The 23471-nt window shown below is 44.1% G+C and overlaps 1 protein-coding gene across 1 annotated transcript in view; it reads right to left on the minus strand.

The window, feature by feature from the left end:
- Positions 1-17698: 17698 nt before the first annotated feature.
- LOC145850490 (ras-specific guanine nucleotide-releasing factor 2) overlaps positions 17699-23471 on the minus strand; it is a 63852-nt gene continuing 58079 nt past the window's right edge. The window contains exon 4 of the mRNA XM_082968386.1: positions 17699-18008. Within this exon, the coding sequence (XP_082824512.1) occupies positions 17877-18008 (132 nt within the window). The 3' untranslated portion in view covers positions 17699-17876. The remainder of the gene's footprint in view (positions 18009-23471) is intronic.

Raw genomic sequence — 23471 nt, forward strand, 5'->3', positions numbered from 1 at the left:
ACAAGTTCTCATTTGCAACTGCAACCTGGCCAAGATAAAGCAAAGCAGTTCGACACATACAACAACACATGGAATAAACAAACATACAATCAATAATACAGTAGGAAAATCTATATACAGCATGTGCAAATGAGGTAGGATAAGAGAGGTAAGGCAATAAATAGGCCATGGTGGCGAAGGAATTACAATATAGCAATTAAACACTGGAATGGTAGGATGTGCAGAAGATGAATGTGCAAGTAGAGATACTGGGGTGCAAAGGAGCAAGATAAATAAATAAATAAATACAGTATGGGGATGAGGTAGATTGGATGGGCTATTTACAGATGAGCTATGAACAGGTGCAGTGATCTCCAGGTGCAGCTCTGACAGCTGGTGCTTAAAGCTAGTGAGGGAGGTAAAAGTCTCCAGCTTCAGAGATTTTTGCAGTTCGTTCCAGTCATTGGCAGCAGAGAACTGGAAGGAGAGGCGGCCAAAGGAAGAATTGGCTTTGGGGGTGACCAGTGAGATATACCTGCTGGAGCGCGTGCTACGGGTGGGTGCTGCAATGGTGACCAGTGAGCTGAGATAAGGTGGGGCTTTACCTAGCAGAGACTTGTAGATGACCTGGAGCCAGTGGGTTTTGCGGCGAGTATGAAGCGAGGGCCAGCCAACGAGAGCATACAGGTCACAGTGGTGGGTAGTATATGGGGCTTTGGTGACAAAACGGATGGCACTGTGATAGACTGCATCCAATTTGCTGAGTAGAGTGTTGGAGGCTATTTTGTAAATGACATCGCCAAAGTCGAGGATCGGTAGGATGGTCAGTTTTACGAGGGTATGTTTGGCAGCATGAGTGAAGGATGCTTTGTTGCGAAATAGGAAGCCGATTCTAGATCTAATTTTTGATTGGACATGTTTAATGTGAGTCTGGAAGGATAGTTTATAGTCTAACCAGACACCTAGGTATTTGTAGTTGTCCACATATTCTAAGTCAGAGTAGTGATGCTGGACGGGCGGGCAGGTGCGGGCAGCGATTGGTTGAAGAGCATGCATTTAGTTTTACTAGCATTTAAGAGCAGTTGGAGGCCACGGAAGGAGAGTTGTATGGCACTGAAGCTCATCTGGAGGCTAGTTAACACAGTGTCCAAAGGGCCAGAGTTATACAGAATGGTGTCGTCTGCATAGATGTGGATCAAAGAATCACCAGCAGCGAGAGTGACATAGTTGATGTATGCAGAGAAGAGAGTCGGCCCGAGAATTGAACCCTGTGGCATCCCCATAGAGATTGCCAGAAGTCCGGACAAAAGGCCCTCCGATTTGACATACTGAACTCTATCAGAGAAGTAGTTGGTGAACCAGGCGAGGCAATCATTTGAGAAAGGCTGTTGAGTCTGCCAATAAGAATGTTGTGATTGACAGAGTCGAAAGCCTTAGTCAGGTCGATGAATACGGCTGCACAGTGATGTCTCTTATCGATGGCGGTTATGATATCATTTAGGACCTTGAGCATGGCTGAGGTGCACCCATGACCAGCTCTGAAACCAGATTGCATAGCAGAGAAGGTGCGGTGAGATTTGAAATGGTTGGTAATCTGTTTGTTAACTTGGCTTTGAAAGACCTTAGAAAGGCAGGGTAGAATAGATATAGGGCTGTAGCAGTTTAGGTCTAGAGTGTCTCCCCCTTTGAAGAGGGGGATGACCGCGACAGCTTTTCAATCTATGGGAGTCTCAGACAATATGAAAGAGGTTGAACAGGCTAGTAATAGGGGTTGCAACAATTTCGGCAGAGAATTTTAGGAAGAGAGGGTCCAGATTGTCTAGCCCAGATGATTTGTAGGGGTCCAGATTTTGCAGCTCTTTCAGAACATCAGCTATCTGGATTTGGGTGAAGGAGAAGTGGGGGAGGTTTGGGAAAGTTGCTGTGGGGAGCGCAGGGCTGTTGACCGGGGTAGGGGTAGCCAGGTGGAAAGCATGGCCAGCCGTAGAAAAATGCTGATTGAAATTCTCAATTATTGTGGATTTATTGGTGGTAACAGTGTTTCCTAGCCTCAGTGCAGTGGGCAGTTAGGAGGAGGTGCTGTTATTCTCCATGGACTTTACAGTGTCCCAGAACTTTTTTGAGTTTGTGTTACAGGATGCAAATGTTTGCTTGAAAAAGCTAGCCTTAGCTTTCCTAACTGCCTGTGTATATTTATTCCTAACTTCCCTGAAAAGTTGCTAATCTCAGGGGCTGTTCGATGCTAATTCAGAACGCCACAGGATGTTTTTGTGCTGGTCAAGGGCAGTCAGGTCTGGAGAGAACCAAGGACTATATCTGTTCCTGGTTCTACATTTTTTGAATGGGGCATGCTTATTTAAGATGGTGAGGAAGGCAATGTTAAAGAATAACCAGGCATCCTCTACTGATGGAATGAGGTCAATATCATTCCAAGATACCCGGGCCAGGTTGATTAGAAAGGCCTGCAGTGATGAGGGGTGGTTGTTTGCCGCAGACCCATTATGGATGCAGGCAATGAGGCAGTGATCGCTGAGATCTTGGTTGAAAACAGCAGAGGTGTATTTGGAGGGCAAGTTGGTTAGGATGATATCTATGAGGGTGCCCGTGTTTATGGATTTGGGGTTGTACCTGGTGGGTTCATTGATAATTTGTGTGAGATTGAGGGCATCAAGCTTAGATTGTAGGATGGCCGGGGTGTTAAGCATGTCACAGTTTAGGTCACCTAGCAGCACGAGCTCTGAAGATAGATGGGGGGCAATCAATTCCCATATGGTGTCCAGGGCAGAGGGTGGTCTATAGCAAGCGGCAACAGTAAGAGACTTGTTTCTGGAAAGATGGAATACGATGGAATTCAAATTGTTTGGGTACAGACCTGGATAGTAAGACAGAAATCTGTAGGCTATCTCTGCAGTAGATTGCAACACCACCCCCTTTGGAAGTTCTATCTTGTCTGAAAATGTTATAGTTAGGGATGAAAATGTCAGGGTTTTTGGTGGACTTCCTAAGCCAGGAATCAGACACGGCTTGGACATCCGGGTTGGCAGAGTGTGCTAAAGCAGTGAATAAAACAAACTTAGGGAGGAGGCTTCTAATGTTAACATGCATGAAACCAAGGCTTTTACGGTTACAGAAGTCAACAAATGAGAGCACCTGGGGAGTAGGAGTGGAGCTAGGCACTGCAGGGCCTGGATTAACCTCTACATCACCAGAGGAACAGAGAAGGAGTAGGATGAGGGTACGGCTAAAGGCTAACAGGACTGGTCGTATGGTGCGTTCAGAGCAGAGAGTAAAAGGAGCAGGTTTCTGGGCATGAGAGAATAGATTCAAGGCATAATGTACAGACAGAGGTACGGTAGGATGTGAGTACATTGGAGGTAAACCTAGGCATTGAGTAATGATGAGAGAGATATTGTCTCTAGAGACGTTTAAACCAGGTGATGTCACCACATATGTGGTCTGGATCCTGTTTTCTTTGAGACTTGCAGTAACTCTCCGTGGTTCTAAATCAATAGTTGTTTAGTAGTTCAAAAATGTCGGAAACATGCTGTAGGTCATGTTTGTTACATGCAATATGCTTTGTGAACTTCACCGGACAGAGGTTGCTCTCCAGTTTTGTGATGAAACAAAGGTGTGGTTGAATTTATTCAGCCACTGTCTTCTTATTGTCTAGGCCTTTGGCATATATCACAGTCGCAAGGCACATGAACTAAAATATTATAGAGCAAACAACGCAATTCTTATTATAATTGTTTATTTATTTTTACCTTTATTTAACTAGACAAGTCAGTTAAGAAAAAATCTTATTTTCAATGATGGCCTAGGAACAGTGGGTTAACTGCCTTATTCAGGGGCAGAACGACAGATTTTTACCTAGTCAGCTCGGGGATTCGATCTTGCAACCTTCCTGTTAGTAGTCCAACGCTCTGACCACCAAGCTACCTGCCACCCCAAATTTTCACAACACATATGTTGTAATACGGCTTTTTTTTCTGGCTTGGCATCCCCAATGATTTTACCCACGCACCTCTATTGACCCTTAAACCCATCCACACATCGACATACTCTTCCATTGTCATTCATTCACATATACCCTATGCATCCACACACCCATTCTCTACCGCCCTCCTTCTACACATATTCACCCTCCGTCACACACCCATTAATATAAACACACACACACACACACACACACACACACACACACACACACACACACACACACACACACACACACACACACACACACACACACACACACACACACACACACACACACACAACAACTATTGATATACATGCTATATTTCCCCCTTTGAATTAGAGAGTGCTAGCACACACACTCTACACACACGTACACTACTGGTCAAAAGTTTTAGAACACCTACTCATTCAAGATTTTTCTTTATTTATACTATTTTCTACATTGTAGAATAATAGTGAAGACATCAAAACTATGAAATAACACATATGGAATCATGTAGTAACCAAAAAAGTGTTATAAACAAATCAAAATATATTTGAGATTATTCCAATAGCCACCCTTTGCCTTGATGACAGCTTTGTACACTCTTGGCATTCTCTCAACCAGCTTCACCTGGAATGCTTTTCCAAAAGTCTTGAAGGAGTTCCCACATATGCTGAGCAGTTGTTGGCTGCTTTTCCTTCACTCTGCGGTCTGACTCATCCCAAACCACCTCAATTTGGTTGAGGTCGGGGGATTGTGGAGGCCAGGTCATCTGATGTAGTACTCCATCACTCTTCTTCTTGGTAAGGAACTATGAATTTATTTCAAACTTGAGTGGCACTCTAACAAAACACGTCTATTCCATACCCCCCTCTCTAGCCCCCTGTTATGAATAAAAAAATATGTAGTTGTGTAATAATGTTATATGATGTACTGTTTTATATTTTGTTTTATGTATGATGTAAGTGCCTTAATAATGTGTTTGGACCCCAGAAAAAGTAGCTGCTGATGGGGATCCCTAAAAAATACAAATTGTGTTATAAGTATCAATGTAGCCCGCTGGCATCAGCTACTTCTATCGTTACTTCATAGAGAAGAACAGTTACTTAGGGATAGCAGAATATACAGTACATTCAGAAAGTATTCAGACCCCTTGACTATTTCGTTACGTTACAGCCTTATTCTAAAATGTATTAAATGAAAATAAATCTGCATCAATCTACACACAATACCTCATAATGACAAAGTGAAAACAGGTTTACATGTATATATATATACTGCTCAAAAAAATAAAGGGAACACTTAAACAACACATCCTAGATCTGAATGAAAGAAATAATCTTATTAACTACTTTTTTCTTTACATAGTTGAATGTGCTGACAACAAAATCACACAAAAATAATCAACGGAAATCCAATTTATCAACCCATGGAGGTCTGGATTTGGAGTCACACTCAAAATTAAAGTGGAAAACCACACTACAGGCTGATTCAACTTTGATGTAATGTCCTTGAAACAAGTCAAAATGAGGCTCAGTAGTGTGCCTGTATGACCTCCCTACAACGCCTGGGCATGCTCCTGATGAGGTGGCGGATGGTCTCCTGAGGGATCTCCTCCCAGACCTGGACTAAAGCATCCACCAACTCCTGGACAGTCTGTGGTGCAACGTGGCGTTGGTGGATGGAGTGAGACATGATGTCCCAGATGTGCTCAATTGGATTCAGGTCTGGGGAACAGGCGGGCCAGTCCATAGCATCAATGCCTTCCTCTTGCAGGAACTGCTGACACACTCCAGCTACATGAGGTCTATCATTGTCTTGCATTAGGAGGAACCCAGGGCCAACCGCACCAGCATATGGTCTCACAAGGGGTCTGAGGATCTCATCTCAGTACCTAATGGCAGTCAGGCTACCTCTGGCGAGCACAAGGAAATGCCACCCCGATGTGCGGCCCTACAAAGAAATGCCACCCCACACCATGACTGACCCACCGCCAAACCGGTCATGCTGGAGGATGTTGCAGGCAGCAGAACGTTCTCCACGGCATCTCCAGACTCTGTCACGTCTGTCATGTGCTCAGTGTGAACCTGCTTTCATCTGTGAAGAGCACAGGGCGCCAGTGGCGAATTTGCCAATCTTGGTGTTCTCTGGCAAATGCCAAACGTCCAGCACGGTGTTGGGCTGTAAGCACAACCCCCACCTGTGAACGTCGGGCCCTCATACCACCCTCATGGAGTCTGTTTCTGACCGTTTGAGCAGACACATGCACATTTGTGGCCTGCTGGAGGTCATTTTGCAGGGCTCTGGCAGTGCTTCTCCTGCTCCTCCTTGCACAAAGGCGGAGGTAGCGGTCCTGCTGCTGGGTTGTTGCCCTCCTACGGCCTCCTCCACGTCTCCTGATGTACTGGCCTGTCTCCTGGTAGCGCCTCCATGCTCTGGACACTACGCTGACAGACACAGCAAACCTTCTTGCCACAGCTCGCATTGATGTGCCATCCTGGATGATTTGCACTACCTGAGCCACTTGTGTGGGTTGTAGACTCCGTCTCATGCTACCACTAGAGTGAAAGCACCGCCAGCATTCAAAAGTGACCAAAACATCAGCCAGGAAGCATAGGAACTGAGAAGTGGTCTTTGGTCCCCACCTGCAGAACCACTCCTTTATTGGGGGTGTCTTGCTAATTGCCTATAATTTCCACCTGTTGTCTATTCCATTTGCACAACAGCATGTGAAATGTATTGTCAATCAGTGTTGCTTCCTAAGTGGACAGTTTGATTTCACAGAAGTGTGATTGACTTGGAGTTACATTGTGTTGTTTAAGTGTTCCCTTTATTTTTTTGAGCAGTGTATATAAAAAACATATTTACATAAGTATTCAGACCCTTTGCTATGAGACTCGAAATTGAGCTCAGGTGAATCCTGTTTCCATTGATCATCCTTGAGATGTTTCTACAACTTGATTGGAGTCCACCTGTGGTAAATTCAATTGATTGGTAATGATTTGGAAAGGCACACATCTGTCTACAGTCGTGGCCAAAAGTTTTGAGAATGACACAAATATAAATTTTCACAAAGTCTGCTGCCCCAGTTTGTATGATGGCAATTTGCATATACTCCAGAATGTTATGAAGAGTGATCAGAGGAATTGCAATTAATTGCAAAGTCCCTCTTTGCCATGCAAATGAACTGAATCCCCAAAAACATTTCCACTGCATTTCAGCCCTGCCACAAAAGGACCAGCTGACATGTCAGTGATTCTCTCGTTAACACAGGTGTGAGTGTTGACGAGGACAAGGCTGGAGATCACTCGGTCATGCTGATTGAGTTTGAATAACAGACTGGAAGCTTCAAAAGGAGGGTGGTGCTTGGGCTCATTGTTCTTCCTCTGTCAAACATGGTTACCTGCAAGGAAACACGTGCCGTCATCATTGCTTTGCACAAAAAGGGCTTCACAGGCAAGGATATTGCTGCCAGCAAGATTGCACCTAAATCAACCATTTATTGGATCATCAAGATCTTCAAGGAGAGCGGTTCAATTGTTGTGAAGAAGGCTTCAGGGCGCCCAAGAAAGTCCAGCAAGCACCAGGACCGTCTCCTAAAGTTGATTCAGCTGCGGGATCGGGGCACCACCAGTATAGAGCATGCTCAGGAATGTCAGCAGGCAGGTGTGAGTGCATCTGCACGCACAGTGAGGCGAAGACTTTTGGAGGATGGCCTGGTGTCAAGAAGGGCAGCAAAGAAGCCACTTCTCTCCAGGAAAAACATCAGTGACAGACTGATATTCTGCAAAAGGTACAGGTATTGGACTGCTGAGGACTGGGGTAAAGTCATTTTCTCTGATGAATCCCCTTTCCGATTGTTTGGGGCATCCGGAAAAAAGCTTGTCCAGAGAAGACAAGGTGGGCGCTACTATCGGTCCTGTGTCATGCCAACAGTAAAGCATCCTGAGACCATTCATGTGTGGGGTTGCTTCTCAGCCAAGGGAGTGGGCTCACTCACAATTTTGCCTAAGAACACAGCCATGAATAAAGAATGGTACCAACACATCCTCCAAGAGCAACTTCTCCCAACCATCCAGGAACAGTTTGGTGACGAACAATGCCTTTTCCAGCATGATGGAGCACCTTGCCATAAGGCAAAAGTGATAACTAAGTGGCTCGGGGAACAAAACATTGATATTTTGGGTCCATGGCCACACTAGCGTTTCTGGGGGAGGGGTGGGGGTGCAGTGCCACTGTGACAACAATTTTGGACCCCCTTGTGGCCCCCCTAAATGTGGAGTATGAAATAATTTTGACATAACAAATTTTTGCTATCGTTCTTTTTTTACATCCGTTATTAGACAGTGGCAACGCGGAACATGGTATTTTGCCTGCTAATGCCTGCAATGCAGTGAAGAAAACGATATGACAACAATAACGTCTAATGTAACTGGCCCCTCTAACAGTACAACTGGCCCCAGCTTGCCCCCCCCCCCCCCCAGTTGAAATGGTCTAGAACCGCTACTGCATGGCCAGGAAACTCCCCAGACCTTAATCCCATTGAGAACTTGTGGTCAATCCTCAAGAGGCGGGTGGACAAACAAAAACCCACAAATTCTGACAAACTCCAAGCATTGATTATGCAAGAATGGGCTGCCATCAGTCAGGATGTGGCCCAGAAGTGAATTGACAGCATGCCAGGGCGGATTGCAGAGGTCTTGAAAAAGAAGGGTAAACACTGCAAATATTGACTCTTTGCATCAACTTCATGTAATTGTCAATAAAAGCCTTTGACACTTATGAAACGCTTGTAATTATACTTCAGTATTCCATAGTAACATCTGACAAAAATATCTAAAGACACTGAAGCAGCAAACTTTGTGAAAATTCATATTTGTGTCATTCTCAAAACTTTTGGCCACGGCTGTATATAAGGTCCCACAGTTGACAGTGCATGTCAGAGCAAAAACCAAGCCATGAGGTCGAAGGAATTGGCCGTAGAGCTCCAAGACAGGAAGGGAAACAAAAAATGTCTGCACCATTGAAGGTCCCCAAGAACACAGTGGCCTCCATCATTCTTAAATGGAAGAAGTTTGGAACCACCAAGAATCTTCCTAGAGCTGGCCGTCAGGGAGGTGACCAAGAGACCAATGGTCACTCTGACAGAGCGCCAGAGTTCCTCTGTGGAGATGGGAGAACCTTCCAGAAGAACAACCATCTCTGTAGCACTTTACCAATCAGGCTTTTATGGTAGAGTGGCCAGATGGAAACCACTCCTCAGTGAAAGGCACATGACAACCGGCTTGGAGTTTGCCAAAAGGCACCTAAAGGACTCTCAGACATGAGAAACAAGCTTCTCTGGTCTGATGAAACCAAGATGGAACTCTTTGGCCTGAATGCCAAGCATCACATCTGGCGGAAACCTGGCACCATCCCTACATTGAAGTATGGTGGTGGCAGCATCATGCTGTGTGGATGTTTTTCATCAGCAGGGACTGGGAGACTAGTCAGGATCGCGGGAAAGATGAACGAAGCAAAGTACAGAGAGGTCCCTGATGAAAACAGAGTGCTCAGGACCTCAGACTGGGGCAAAGATTCACCTTCCAACAGGACAACGACCCTAAGCACACAGCCAAGACAACGAAGGAGAGGCTTCAGGGACAAGTCTCTGAATGTCTGCGAGTGGCCCAGCCAGAGCCCGAACATCTCTGGAGAGACCTGAAAACAGCTGTGCAACGACGCTCACCATCCAACCTTACAGCTTGAGAGGATCTGCAGAGAATAATGGGAGAAGATCCCCAAATACAGGTGTGCCAAGCTTGTAGCGTCACACCCAAGAAGACTCAAGGCTGTAATAGCTGCCAAAGGTGCTTCAACAAAGTACTGAGTAAAGGGTCTGGATACTTATGTAAATGTAATATTTAACTAATATTTCAGTTTTTTATTTGTAATACATTTGCAAGCATTTCTAAAAACCTGTTTTTTCTTTGTCATATTGGGTATTGTGTGTAGATTGATGAGAGACATTTTTAAATCCATTTTAGAATAAGCCTGTAACATAACAAAATGTAGAAAAAGGTCAAGGGGTCTGAATACTTTGCGAATGCACTGTATATTGTATTGGGAGAGGGGGAAATAATATTGTCACAATTTACGATAAACTGGTCTTAGGCATCACTGTATGCAGCCTACAGTGCGGGCTGAGCACACTGTGTGCAGGGGACTCCCCTCTGCCGCCGAGGCCCGCACTATGCGCAATGTTTTAGGTCTTCGACCTTAAATGTTTCCTGCAGTTTGATCAGGGCTTCATCGCAGCTTGTGAATTCCATCCTTTGCTGTCCCTTTCCATACCCACAGCACTGCCATGAATCGGAGATAAGTTTTGATCCCCTTTTCCTCCAGGGACTGTATGATTGGCAGGTATTCCTGGTGTCTTTTTCACAGCTTAGCAGACAGGTCCTGGACTAATTTAACTCCATCAGAAGGCAGGATCCCAGGTCCGGAAGGCATTCCAGGTCCGGAACAAATGTGGTTTCTTTTGACAAAGTTCATAATTTATGTCCAAATAACACCAAGTACTTAGCGTTCATTATGCTCCCACAAAACGTGGTTGGGGCGCTGGTAAAATCACGCCGAAAAGCTAAAAAAACCTAGTAAATAATCTATTTATGTTCGTTCAAACATGTCAAATGTTGTTTAGCATTAATCTTTTGGTCCATTTTTAACGTTAAACATCAGTAATATTTTCACACAACCTATCCTATGTCTAGATAAAAAATGATGACAAACTCACGTTTCTCAGATTTATGCGCAGGCGCAAAAAAATGAAGTGATGACATGTCAACTTCCTTGGATTCTAATTTGCTCTCTGTTTATCATAGACGCTTCAAACAACTTTATAAAGATCGTTGACATCTAGTGGAAGCCGTAGGTGTTGCGAAATGAATCCTTTCTCACTATGGTATCTATAAAACAATGACACTAAATAGTACAGTCACAAAATTCACATTTTTTTTAAATCTATTTTTCACAGGTTTTTGCCTGCAATATGAGTTTTGTTATACTTACAGACACCATTCAAACTGTTTTAGAAAATTCAGAGTGTTTTCTATCCGAATGTGTTAATAATATGCATATCCTAGCTTCTGAGTTGGTGTAGGAGGCAGTTAAAAATGGGCACATATTTTTTTCAAAATGTCTCAATACTGCCCCCGAGCCCCAACAGGTTAATGGACTGGCCTTGGATTTTGATCTCCTTTCCCCCTTTTGACTTCAGAATGTTGACTTTAGTCTGATAGTTTCATAGTTTGAAGATTACCATGAATGGGTATTTAGCATTCTTCTGTTTCACGCCGATCCTATGGCATTGTTCCGGATCCTCTGGTGATATACCCAATTCAAGTTCCTCTGATATCAGTTTGACCACGTAGCTGGAAAGGTCTCATTTTTCCTCATCCCCTGGTGAGGATAATATTCTCATGTTGTTATGTCTCATTCAGTTTTCTTGCTGGTCCAATTCCTCTTCTAAAGTTTGCAACCTTGTTTCCAAATGGCAAATTACATGTTTTTGTTCATTCATGGGCACTCTATGTTTGCACGTATCTAACATGATAGCCTCCACTATTTTTTCAAGCAAATAAAATTTTTTAACAACAGACTTTGTTTGTTTCGGTGTACATTGAGTGTTTTAGCTATGTTTTCCTGGATAGCATTTAACTGTTCATTACTCGCGTTTGAGTCTCCAAATTGCTCTTTGTCTTTTCCTTTCAAAGAGCCCATGGTCTGTTGGATTCGTGTCGTTGTGATGTTTACCAACTGATTGGTTCGCTGTTGTACAAAACTGACCGCTCCCACTCTCCCAGTTGTTTGGGGATATGTTCATTTATCAAGTTTAAAATTTGTTGTCTGGTTTCTACATATAACCACAGTTACGCTGGTACAAAACGGAGTATGCGCCTTTGAGGTTAGAATATATTTCAGTTAAAGTTTAATTACACTCATATATTAGGCAATACAAACTGAAATCCATGAGCATACAATATATGAATGGATAAGAGGACAAAAAAAGCCCTGTGGTCTTAAAGCGACTCATTAATTAATGAGCAGAAGTATGTAATGAGTGACCTCTTGTACTGTTCAGTTCTAGACTTTGGTATAGTCAGTTGGTTTTGGCTGCGGGTGTTCCTGCCTGTCAATCTGTTTCGCTCAAGGGGTAGCCAGTCTCTGAACGGAGAGTTGAGGAAGCTGATAGATAGCCAAGTCAGTGCGGAGCTGTGTCCTTTTTTCATGAATCTGGGGTAAGGAGGGTGTGTAGTGCCTCAGTGTAACTTGTGTATCCTCATAGGATGAATGCGGCATGCTCTCTTTTGGCATGCTCTCTTCTGAATATGCCGCTCCAAGGAGGAGCGATCTGGAGAGGGCATGGGACAGGTGGTTCAGTGACATTCTGCTTGCCCAAAACCCATGTGTCAAAGTTGTTCAGGGCCTGCTGTGGTGTGCTGATGTTTCATGTTGTACATGTTTGGATGAGATTGAGATCATCAACATATTTCCAGCTACTGCCAACATCCCAGCCTGTGATGTCTGCTAAGAAGATGAGAAGAGTTCCTTGAGCCACGCCTTCTGTCAGCTCCTGCTAGTCTGAAAGGCAGTCTAGGTAGCGTACCTGTTGTTTGTGGCCGGTCACAAAACCGCAAAGCCATGCTGGGAGAGCAGGTCTAATCTCTCGTGGACAGACGCACACAACATAACTGATATCGTAAGGTCTATCAACAGACTGTGGGATTTGACAACTGAAGAGGAACTTTGTTACAGTGCGCAGATTTTCATCACTGATCATTTGGACAAATCACGATTTCGCATCTTTACATTTTGGAAGGGGAGGGGATATTGGCCCAGAGACTTGCCGTAACTTGCAAAAACAGGGGGTGGAGCTACCGCCCTGCTTCCACTCCTCATTCTAGTATATTTTCTAACACATCTCCCCCAGAACTGATTGGAGCATCTGATGCAATTATGCAAGATTTTAGTTCTGGGTTTCCGAGATTAGAGCAAGTCTAATTAAGTCTAAAAAACACAATGGTACAAATGGGGCCAGAGCAGAAGGCAGACGTTTTACGTGCCGACAACCGATTGTGTTTTTTTGTTTTTAACTTATTTTTTTACTAATTTTGTACATAATGTTGCCGCTACCGACTCTTATGACCAAAAATAACTTCTAGACATCAGGACTGCGATTACTCACCACGGACGATCAGAATCTTTGTCTTCTTTCACAACTCTGATGAGCCCGAGGCGGAGGATATGTGGCTCCCTCGGGAACAGGCCCCGACCCCCGTGATCTGCGCAAAGAGGAGGCGGAGAAAGAGAGGCCGGAGAGCGGGCTGCCTTCTGAGGAGTAGGAGGCGATCGAACAAACCCCCACTCCCTCAATTCTGCTCGCAAACATACAATCTTCGGACAATAAAATAGACTAATTCTTGGGAAGATTAAACTACCAACGGGACATTAAAAACTGTAACATTATGCTTCATAGAGTCGTGGCTGAACGACAACAATATAAACATACAGCTGGCTGGTTATACGATCTACCGGCAGGATAGAACAGCGGCGTCTAGTAAGACAAGGGGCGGCGGTCTATGTATTTTTGTAAACAACAGCTGGTGCAAGATCTCTAAGGAAGTCTCGAGCTACTGCTCGCCTGAGGTTGAGTTCCTCATGATAAGCTGCAGACCACATTACCTACCGAGAGAGTTTTCAAATATATTCTTTGTAGCTGTTTACATACCACCACAGTCAGAGGCAGGCACTAAGATAGCATTGAATGAGCTGTATTCCGCCATAAGCAAACAAGAAAACGCTCACCCAGAAGCGCAGCTCCTAGTAGGCGGGGACTTTAACCTGTTAGGGCTAGGGGGCAGCATTTGCACGTCTGGATAAAAAAAATGTACCCGATTTAATCTGGTTACTAATCCTACCCAGTAACTAGAATATGCATATACTTATTATATATGGATAGAAAACACTCTAAAGTTTCTAAAACTGTTTGAATGGTGTCTGTGAGTATAACAGAACTCATTTGGCAGGCAAAACCCTGAGACATTTTCTGACAGGAAGTGGATACCTGATGTGTTGTATTGACTTTAAACCTATCCCACTGAAAAACACAGGGGCTGAGGAATATTTTGGCACTTCCTATTGCTTCCACTAGATGTCACCAGCCTTTACAAAGTGTTTTGAGTCTTCTGGAGGGAGATCTGACCGAACAAGAGCCATGGAACGATGATGTCCCATTAGACACCTGGCGCGCGAGTTCATGTTGGGTACCCTCGTTCCAATACGTTATAAAAGAGTATGCATTCGTCCACCTTGAATATTATTCATGTTCTGGTTAAAAAAGGCCCTAATGATTTATGCTATACAACGTTTGACATGTTTGAACGAACGTAAATATATTTTTTCCCCTCGTTCATGACGAGAAGTCCGGCTGGCTTAGATCATGTGCTAACAAGACAGAGATTTTTGGACATAAATGATGAGCTTTTTTGAACAAAACTACATTCGTTATGGACCTGTGATACCTGGAAGTGACATCTGATGAAGAGAATCAAAGGTAATGGATTATTTACATAGTATTTTCGATTTTAGATCTCCCCAACATGACGTCTAGTCTGTATCGCAACGCGTATTTTTCTGGGCGCAGTGCTCAGATTATTGCAAAGTGTGATTTCCCAGTAAGGTTATTTTTAAATCTGGCAAGTTGATTGCGTTCAAGAGATGTAAATCTATAATTCTTTAAATGACAATATAATATTTTACCAATGTTTTCTAATTTTAATTATTTAATTTGTGACGCTGACTTGACTGCCGGTTATTGGAGGGAAACGATTTCCTCAACATCAATGCCATAGTAAAACGCTGTTTTTGGATATAAATATGAACTTGATAGAACTAAAAATGCATGCATTGTCTAACATAATGTCCTAGGAGTGTCATCTGATGGAGATTGTAAAAGGTTAGTGCATCATTTTAGCTGGTTTTATGGTTTTGGTGACCCTGTCTTTGACTTGACAAAACATTACACACAACTCTTGTAAATGTACTGTCCTAACATACTCTAAATTTATGCTTTCGGCGTAAAACCTTTTAAAAAATGATAAAACGTGGTTAGATTAAGGAGATGTTTATCTTTCAAAGGGTGTAAAATAGTTGTATGTTTGAAAAATTTGAATTTTGACATTTATTTGGATTCAAATTTGCCGCTCTTGAAATGCACCTGCTGTTGATGGAGTGCACCACAGGTGGCACGCTAGCGTCCCACCTAGCCCATAGAGGTTAATTCAGGGAAACTTAAATCAGTTTTACCTAACTTCTATCAACATGTTAAATATGCAACCAGAGGGAAAAGAACTCTGGACCACCTATACTCCACACACAGAGATGCATACAAAACTCTCCCTCGCACCACATTTTGCAAATCTGACCATAATTATATCCTCCTGATTCCTGCTTACAAGCAAAAATTAAAGCAGGAAGCACCATTGACTAGATCAATAAAAAAGTGGTCAGATGAAGCAGATGCTAAGCTACAGGACTGTTTTGCTAGCACAGACTGGAATATGTTCTGGGATTCCTCCAATGGCATTGAGGAGTACACCACATCTGTCATTGGCTTCATCAATAAGTGCATCAATGACGTCGTCCCCACAGTGATACATACCCCAACCAGAAACCATGGATTACAGGCAGCATCCGCACTGAGCTAAAGGCTAGAACTGCCGCTTTCAAGCAAGATGGACTTTAACCTGGAAGCTTATAAGAAATCCCACTATGCCCTCAGACGAACCATCAAACAAGCAAAGTGTCAATACAGGATTAAGATTGAATACTACTACACCGGCTCTGACATTCGATGGATGTGGCAGGGCCTGCAAACCATTACAGACTACAAAGGGAAGCAAAGCCGAGAGCTGCCCAGTGGCACGAGCCTACCGGACGAGCTAAACTACTGTGCTCACTTCGAGGCAAATAACACTGAAACATGCATGAGAGCACCAGCTGTACCAGAAGACTGTGTGATCACGCTCTCCACAGCCAATGTGAGTAAGACCTTTAGAAAGGTCAACATTCACAAGGCTGCAGGGCCAGACGGATTACCAGGACGTGTACTGCGAGCATGTGCTGACCAACTAGCAAGTGTCTTCACTGACATTTTCAACCTCTCCCTGTCCGAGTCTGAAATACCAACATGTTTTAAGCAGACCACCATAGTGCCTGTGCCCAAGAACACTAAGGTAACCTGCCTAAATGACTACCGACCCATAGCACTCACGTCTGTAGCCATGAAGTGCTTTGAAAGGCTGGTCATGGCTCACAACACCATCCTCCCAGAAACCCTAGACCAACTCCAATTTGCATACTGCCCCAACAGATCCACAGATGATGCAGTCTCTATTGCACTCCACACTGCCCTTTCCCACATGGACAAAAGGAACACCTATGTGAGAATGCTATTCATAGACTACAGCTCAGCGTTCAACACCACCATGCCCTCAAAGCTCATCATTAAGCTAAGGACCCGGGGACTAAACACCTCCCTCTGCAATTGGATCATGGACTTCCTGACGGGCCACCCCCAGATGGTAAGGGTAGGTAACAACACATCTGCCACACTGATCCTCAACACGGGATCCCCTCAGGGGTGCGAGCTCAGCCCCCTCCTGTACTCCCTGTTCACTCATGACTGTATGGACAGGCACGACTCCAACACCATCATTAAATTTGCCGATGACACAACAGTGGTAGGCCTGATCACCGACAACAACAAGACAGCCTACAGGGAGGCGGTCAGAGACCTGGCCGTGTGGTGCAAGGACAACAACCTCTCCCTCAACGTGATCAAGACAAAGGAGATGATTGTGGACTACAGGAGAAAGAGGTCTGAGCACGCCCCGATTCTCATCGATGGGGCTACAGTGGAGCAGGTTGAGAGCTTCAAGTTCCTTGGTGTCCACATCACCAACAAACTAACATGGTCCAAGCACACAAAAGAGGCCTGTTGTGAAGCATGCGCGACAAAACCTATTCCCCCTCAGGAGACTGAAAAGATTTGGCATGGGTCCTCAGATCCTCAAAAGGTTCTATGGCTGCACCATCGAGAGCATCCTTACAGGTTGCATCACTGCCTGGTATGGCAACTGCTCAGCCTCTGACCGCAAGGCACTACAGAGGGTAGTGCGAACGGGCCAGTACATCACTGGGGTGAAACTTCCTGCCATCCAGGACCTCTATACCAGGCAGTGTCAGAGGAAGGCCCTAAAAATTGTCAAAGACTCCAGCCACCCTAGTCATAGACTGTTCTCTCTGCTACCACACGGCAAGTGGTACTGGAGCGCCAAGTCTAGGTCCAAGAGGCTTCTAAACAGCTTCTACCCCCAAGCCACAAGACTCCTGAACATCTAGTCATATGGCTACCCAGACTATTCGCATTGACCCCTCCACACCACTGCCACTCTCTGTTGTCATCTATGCATAGTCACTTTAATGAATTAACTCTACCTACATGAACATACCACCCTCAACATTGACTCTGTACTGGCACCCCCCTGTATATATTGTTATTTTTTACTGCTCCTCTTTAATTACTTGTTACTTTATCTCTTATTCTTATCTGCATTTTTGGAAACTGCACTGTCGGTTAGGGGCTCGTAAGTAAGCATTTCACTGTAAGGTTGTATTCGGCGCATGTGACTAATAACATTTGATTTGAAGTTTGACACCCAGTTGGATAAGACGTTCAATGGCCGGTTGGTCGACTTTGCCAAAGGTCTTGAAGAAGTCAGTGGTAATGAGGAGGGTTATGGTGGATGGGATGTCTGATTGCTTGTATAAACAGTCCTGGAATCTAACAATGCGTGGAATACATACACACAAACACCCCCACATACGCAAATTACACACACACACACACACACACGGGCATGCACGCACATACCTTCTTAATCTTTTTTATGTCTGGGTCTTCATCCTCTTGGTTTACATGGTAAGGCCACATTCTCTCATTGGTTTTGTTCAGGGCAACGATCTGAGAGAGAATGAAAACACGGTAAACACACAACTGAAGACTGCACTTCCCTTTTTTCATCAATGCTCATTAAGAAATGCTAGCGACCATGACTGAAGGCAAATAAGAGTTGTCTTGGGTGTGGTTTGATGTGGGTGTTCATTGGTTATGTCTTTGCCATTCAAGTAGCGAGTACAGTGATGTAAGCTAAGATAGCTTTGCTGTGGAGAGAACAAAGTTTTGAAGTTGAGGACTTCTCCTGGTCTGACTGCCTCGCCATTTCAAGATGGTCAGCTAATTCAGTTCTACGTGTAGGCTAAAGCCTACGTTGACCTTGTGTTTAGCCAAGCAGACAGCAGCTAGCTAGCATAGTTTGGTGATAGCTGCAGCTGGCTATCCTATCTAGCTGATTTCTCTGTCAAATCAGTTATTACAAGATAGCAAGAGCCAGTGTTTGGAATTTGTTTCATAAGACACTCGTTCTACATCACCTTGCTACGAAAGTAGCTTGCAACTTAGTTTCAACGTTACATCACATCCCGGTCTTGAGTCAGCTCAGCTGTCCTACAACACAATATTCTGTAATTGGCTAGTTTTGTGTCATCTCTCCTTAAATCCGCCGTTCGATCTTTCCCGGGAGACAAATACCAGAACTAATATCCCTACAGGTGTAGGCTACATATGAACATTGCACAAACATCGGCCAGCTTGAGTGTACATACATAATTATTATTATTATTATTTTTTTTAAATATCGATGGATGTGTCTGTGTTAGAAAGACAACATTTTCTGCTGTAAATATATTGATGTGCATATAAAGACAGTATGCCTATACGTTACCTAACAAATCAAAATCAATTATGTGTAGAGTACAACTTCAGCTGTCTAACCAGAACTAGAATGGCATTTCTATTTTTATGGTCTATTTGCCGAAATCGAAGGATTTGGCTGTCTTACACACGGATATGCACAGTTCTATGGATGAGGATCTGTCTTCAAGTCTCCAGTGAGGTCCCTTTCGTATTTGTAATGCATTACAGGTTATGGACATGTGCAGTCAGGTGGCAGAAGGGGTGGAGTGTCAGATATGACAGAGTTTGCCTCATGGGTCCAGCAGGCAGAGTTCAATAACTAAATTTTTTAAAATTTTAGTCATTTAGCAGACGCTCTTATCCAGAGCAACTTACAGTAGTGAATGTATACATTTCATACATACACATATACATATATATATATACTGCTCAAAAAAATAAAGGGAACACTTAAACAACACATCCTAGATCTGAATGAAAGAAATCATCTTATTAAATACTTTTTTCTTTGCATAGTTGAATGTGCTGACAACAAAATCACACAAAAATAATCAATGGAAATCCAATTTATCAACCCATGGAGGTCTGGATTTGGAGTCACACTCAAAATTAAAGTGGAAAACCACACTACAGGCTGATCCAACTTTGATGTAATGTCCTTAAAACAAGTCAAAATGAGGCTCAGTAGTGTGTGTGGCCTCCACGTGCCTGTATGACCTCCCTACAATGCCTGGGCATGCTCCTGATGAGGTGGCGGATGGTCTCCTGAGGGATCTCCTCCCAGACCTGGACTAAAGCATCCGCCAACTCCTGGACAGTCTGTGGTGCAACGTGGCGTTGGTGGATGGAGCGAGACATGATGTCCCAGATGTGCTCGATTGGATTCAGATCTGGGGAACGGGCGGCCAGTCCATAGCATCAATGCCTTCCTCTTGCAGGAACTGCTGACAGACTCCAGCCACATGAGGTCTAGCATTGTCTTGCATTAGGAGGAACCCAGGGCCAACCGCACCAGCATATGGTCTCACAAGGGGTCTGAGGATCTCATCTCGGAACCTAATGGCAGTCAGGCTCCCTCTGGCGAGCACATGGAAATGCCACCCCACGCCATGACTGACCCACCGCCAAACCGGTCATGCTGGAGGATGTTGCAGGCAGCAGAACGTTCTCCATGGCGTCTCCAGACTCTGTCACGTCTGTCACATGTGCTCAGTGTGAACCTGCTTTCATCTGTGAAGAGCACAGAGCGCCAGTGGCGAATTTGCCAATCTTGGTGTTCTCTGGCAAATGCCAAACGTCCTGCACGGTGTTGGGCTGTAAGCACAACCCCCACCTGTAGGCGTCGGGCCCTCATACCACCCTCATGGAGTCTGTTTCTGACCGTTTGAGCAGACACATGCACATTTGTGGCCTGCTGGAGGTCATTTTGCAGGGCTCTGGCAGTGCTCCTCCTGCTCCTCCTTGCACAAAGGCGGAGGTAGCGGTCCTGCTGCTGGGTTGTTGCCCTCCTACGGCCTCCTCCACGTCTCCTGATGTACTGGCCTGTCTCCTGGTAGCGCCTCCATGCTCTGGACACTACGCTGACAGACACAGCAAACCTTCTTGCCACAGCTCGCATTGATGTGCCATCCTGGATGAGCTGCACTACCTGAGCCACTTGTGTGGGTTGTAGACTCCGTCTCATGCTACCACTAGAGTGAAAGCACCGCCAGCATTCAAAAGTGACCAAAACATCAGCCAGGAAGCATAGGAACTGAGAAGTGGTCTGTGGTCACCACCTGCAGAACCACTCCTTTATTGGGGGTGTCTTGCTAATTGCCTATAATTTCCACCTGTTGTCTATTCCATTTGCACAACAGCATGTGAAATGTATTGTCAATCAGTGTTGCTTCCTAAGTGGACAGTTTGATTTCACAGAAGTGTGATTGACTTGGAGTTACATTGCGTTGTTTAAGTGTTCCCTTTATTTTTGTTGAGCAGTGTATTTTTTTTCTTCCCGTACTGGTCCCCCGTGGGAATCGAACCCACAACGCTGGCGTTGCAAACACCATGCTCTACCAACTTAGCCACACGGGACCAACTACAGGCAAATATGAGATGCAGGAGGATAGCACTCTTCTAATACTGAGTAGCCTACAGAGTAATATGAGAGAAATGCTGAACTAATGTAGATATTCTAAACAAAGTGTTATGATAACATTAAAGTGTAACAGTTCCATGTATATACTGTATAACAAACCTCCTACACAATCCTGTTGAAGCAGTGTTCTGCTAATATAACAATGTGCAAATATTATACTTGCCTTTCATCTTTTGTCATTCACAACCGATACAGATACTGTACCTATCAACATTTTGTCTGGTGGCCCTGGACCTACCTTGCCAAACATGTCAGTCATCATACCTTCCTGTATGGTGTCCCATATCTCCCCCCCATCGATAGTACCATTCAAATCAATAATAACAAAAGACAAAAAGTAATAGATGTGTCTTGTATAATTTTAATGTGGAGTACAAGGTATTTCCCAATTCAGACATCAGTATAAACATGTCTTTCAGTCAGAGGACTCCATGACCAAAGCTTATCACTTGTCCTCCATCTGTAGAAAAACGAAGTAGAGTTGATGAGTGACAAATGGTGGTGTTTTCTTGTCCGTATATTCAGTTTATTGTCTATTTCAGAGTCATATTCCTGTACATGCAAATGTATTTGGCGAATAAAGGTGATTCTGATATTACTAAACACTTGTGATGTACTATCTTATTAGTAATCACCTTTTGTCCCTTCTGAGGTGTTTGCCAGTGTCAGTAGATCAGCTCCAGGCCCCTCTCGTCACAGATACCGGTCATGAAGGAGCCTGACATACGGATCCGACCCAGCTCCTATCACAGAGACAGAGAGGGAGGGAGAGAGACAGAGAGGGAGGGAGAGAGAGAGAGAAAGACTCACCATACAGTCATGGAAAACAACAGTAAATACACGGTTGAGCATAGCCAATCAGAGATTAGGATTCCCAGCTAATTCAATGCCAGCATGTCACTGACTGGTTGGCATTACTCACCCTGGCCCAGGAGTTGTCCATTGTGCCACCATGGATGGGGGGAACCTCCTTACAACATACAAGACACAGCACTGATTACATTATCAATGGTGGTTATGTCCTCCATTACTCTGAAACGTGACTGGTGTCTGGCCACTGCTTCCTTATCTGTCATCATTATTTTTGCCCTAGAAAATATGAAATATTGTTGTTGCTTATTGGCATCTTTTTGGGGATTAGCTGAAGCCCTCAAATGCTTGCTAGCTAATATGGTTGATTATTTAGCAGGGATCTTACAGTAGCTAGCCAGTTTAAGTTGAAACATTATTGAAAGCAATCTGGCAACATGCATCAAACATGCAGTCAGGTTTGCAAGTAACGTTAGCTAGCAGGGATGAAACCTTCAGGTGCAACGTTAGCTATGCAAATCTTCCTTTCACATTACAGGTTAGGGAGAGGCTATGTATTTAGCTAGTTACATCACAGTATCAAAGCCTAGCATTATAGTGGCACAGCCTGTCAAATAATGACATGTAGCTAGCTTGCTAGCTATAAACAAAATTTAGCAACTTACCAACAACACAACAGTCTCAGGTTTGACAGCCTAAGTAGAAGCTAGTCGGAGGTAATCCAAATCTTGGCAATCTGCCCAAGATTGTTGAACAACTTTATGAAAGCCCATTTTCACTAGGGTACCTATTTCCCGAGCAAGGGCAAGCACTAACCACACGTCTTGTCTGGGGAAGACGTTCCAGTGGGCGAGTTCATTTTTGAGTTTTAATTTTCTTTCTTGCTTGCCTTTTCCCAACAATCCAGTATTCAATATCAGTAGTACTATAAAAAAATCTACAAAAAAGTCAAGCAGAACAAAACACACGAGAAATAGAAAATAAGAAGTACACAAGAAAGTATGTAAGCTATATAAAGGGTCAGTTCCAGGGTCAGTACCAATACCATATTTACAATGTTCAGGGATACTGGAGTGGTAGGGTTGGCTATGTATAGGCGTAAGGTGACTAGGCATCAGGATATATAATAAACAGAGTAGCAGCAGTGTATATGATGATTGTATGTTAGTGTGTGCGTAGAGTCAGTATGAATGTGCGTGTGTGTAATGTGTGTGTGAGCAAATTACGTGTGTGTGTGTGTGTGTGTGTTGGAGTGTCAATGTGAGTGTGTGTGAGTGAGTATCTAGAGTGTGTTTGTGTGCATAAAGTCAGTGCAATAATTCAAATGAAATAGAAGGGTCAATGCAGATAGTCCATGAAGCCATTTTGTTAGCTATTTAGCAGTTTTATGGCTTGGGGATAGAAGCTGTTCATGAGCCTGTTGGTGTCAAACTTGTTGCTCCGGTACCGCTTGCTGTGCAGAAGCAGAGAGAATAGTCTTGGGTGGCTGGAGTCTAACAATTTTCCGGGCCTTTGTTTCACACCGCCTGATATAGAGGTCCTGAATGACAAGGAGCTTGGCCCCAGTAATGTAGTGGGTCATCCGCACCACCCTCTGTAGAGTCATGCGATCGAGGACTGTGCAGTTGCCATACCAAGCAGTGATGTAGCCAGTCAAGATGCTCTCAATGGTGCAACTGTAGAACCTTTTGAGGATTTGAGGGCCCGTGACAAATATTTTC

Source organism: Salmo salar, chromosome 24 (genome assembly GCF_965601325.2).
Source record: "Salmo salar chromosome 24, fSalSal1, whole genome shotgun sequence".
NCBI lineage: Eukaryota > Metazoa > Chordata > Actinopteri > Salmoniformes > Salmonidae > Salmo > Salmo salar.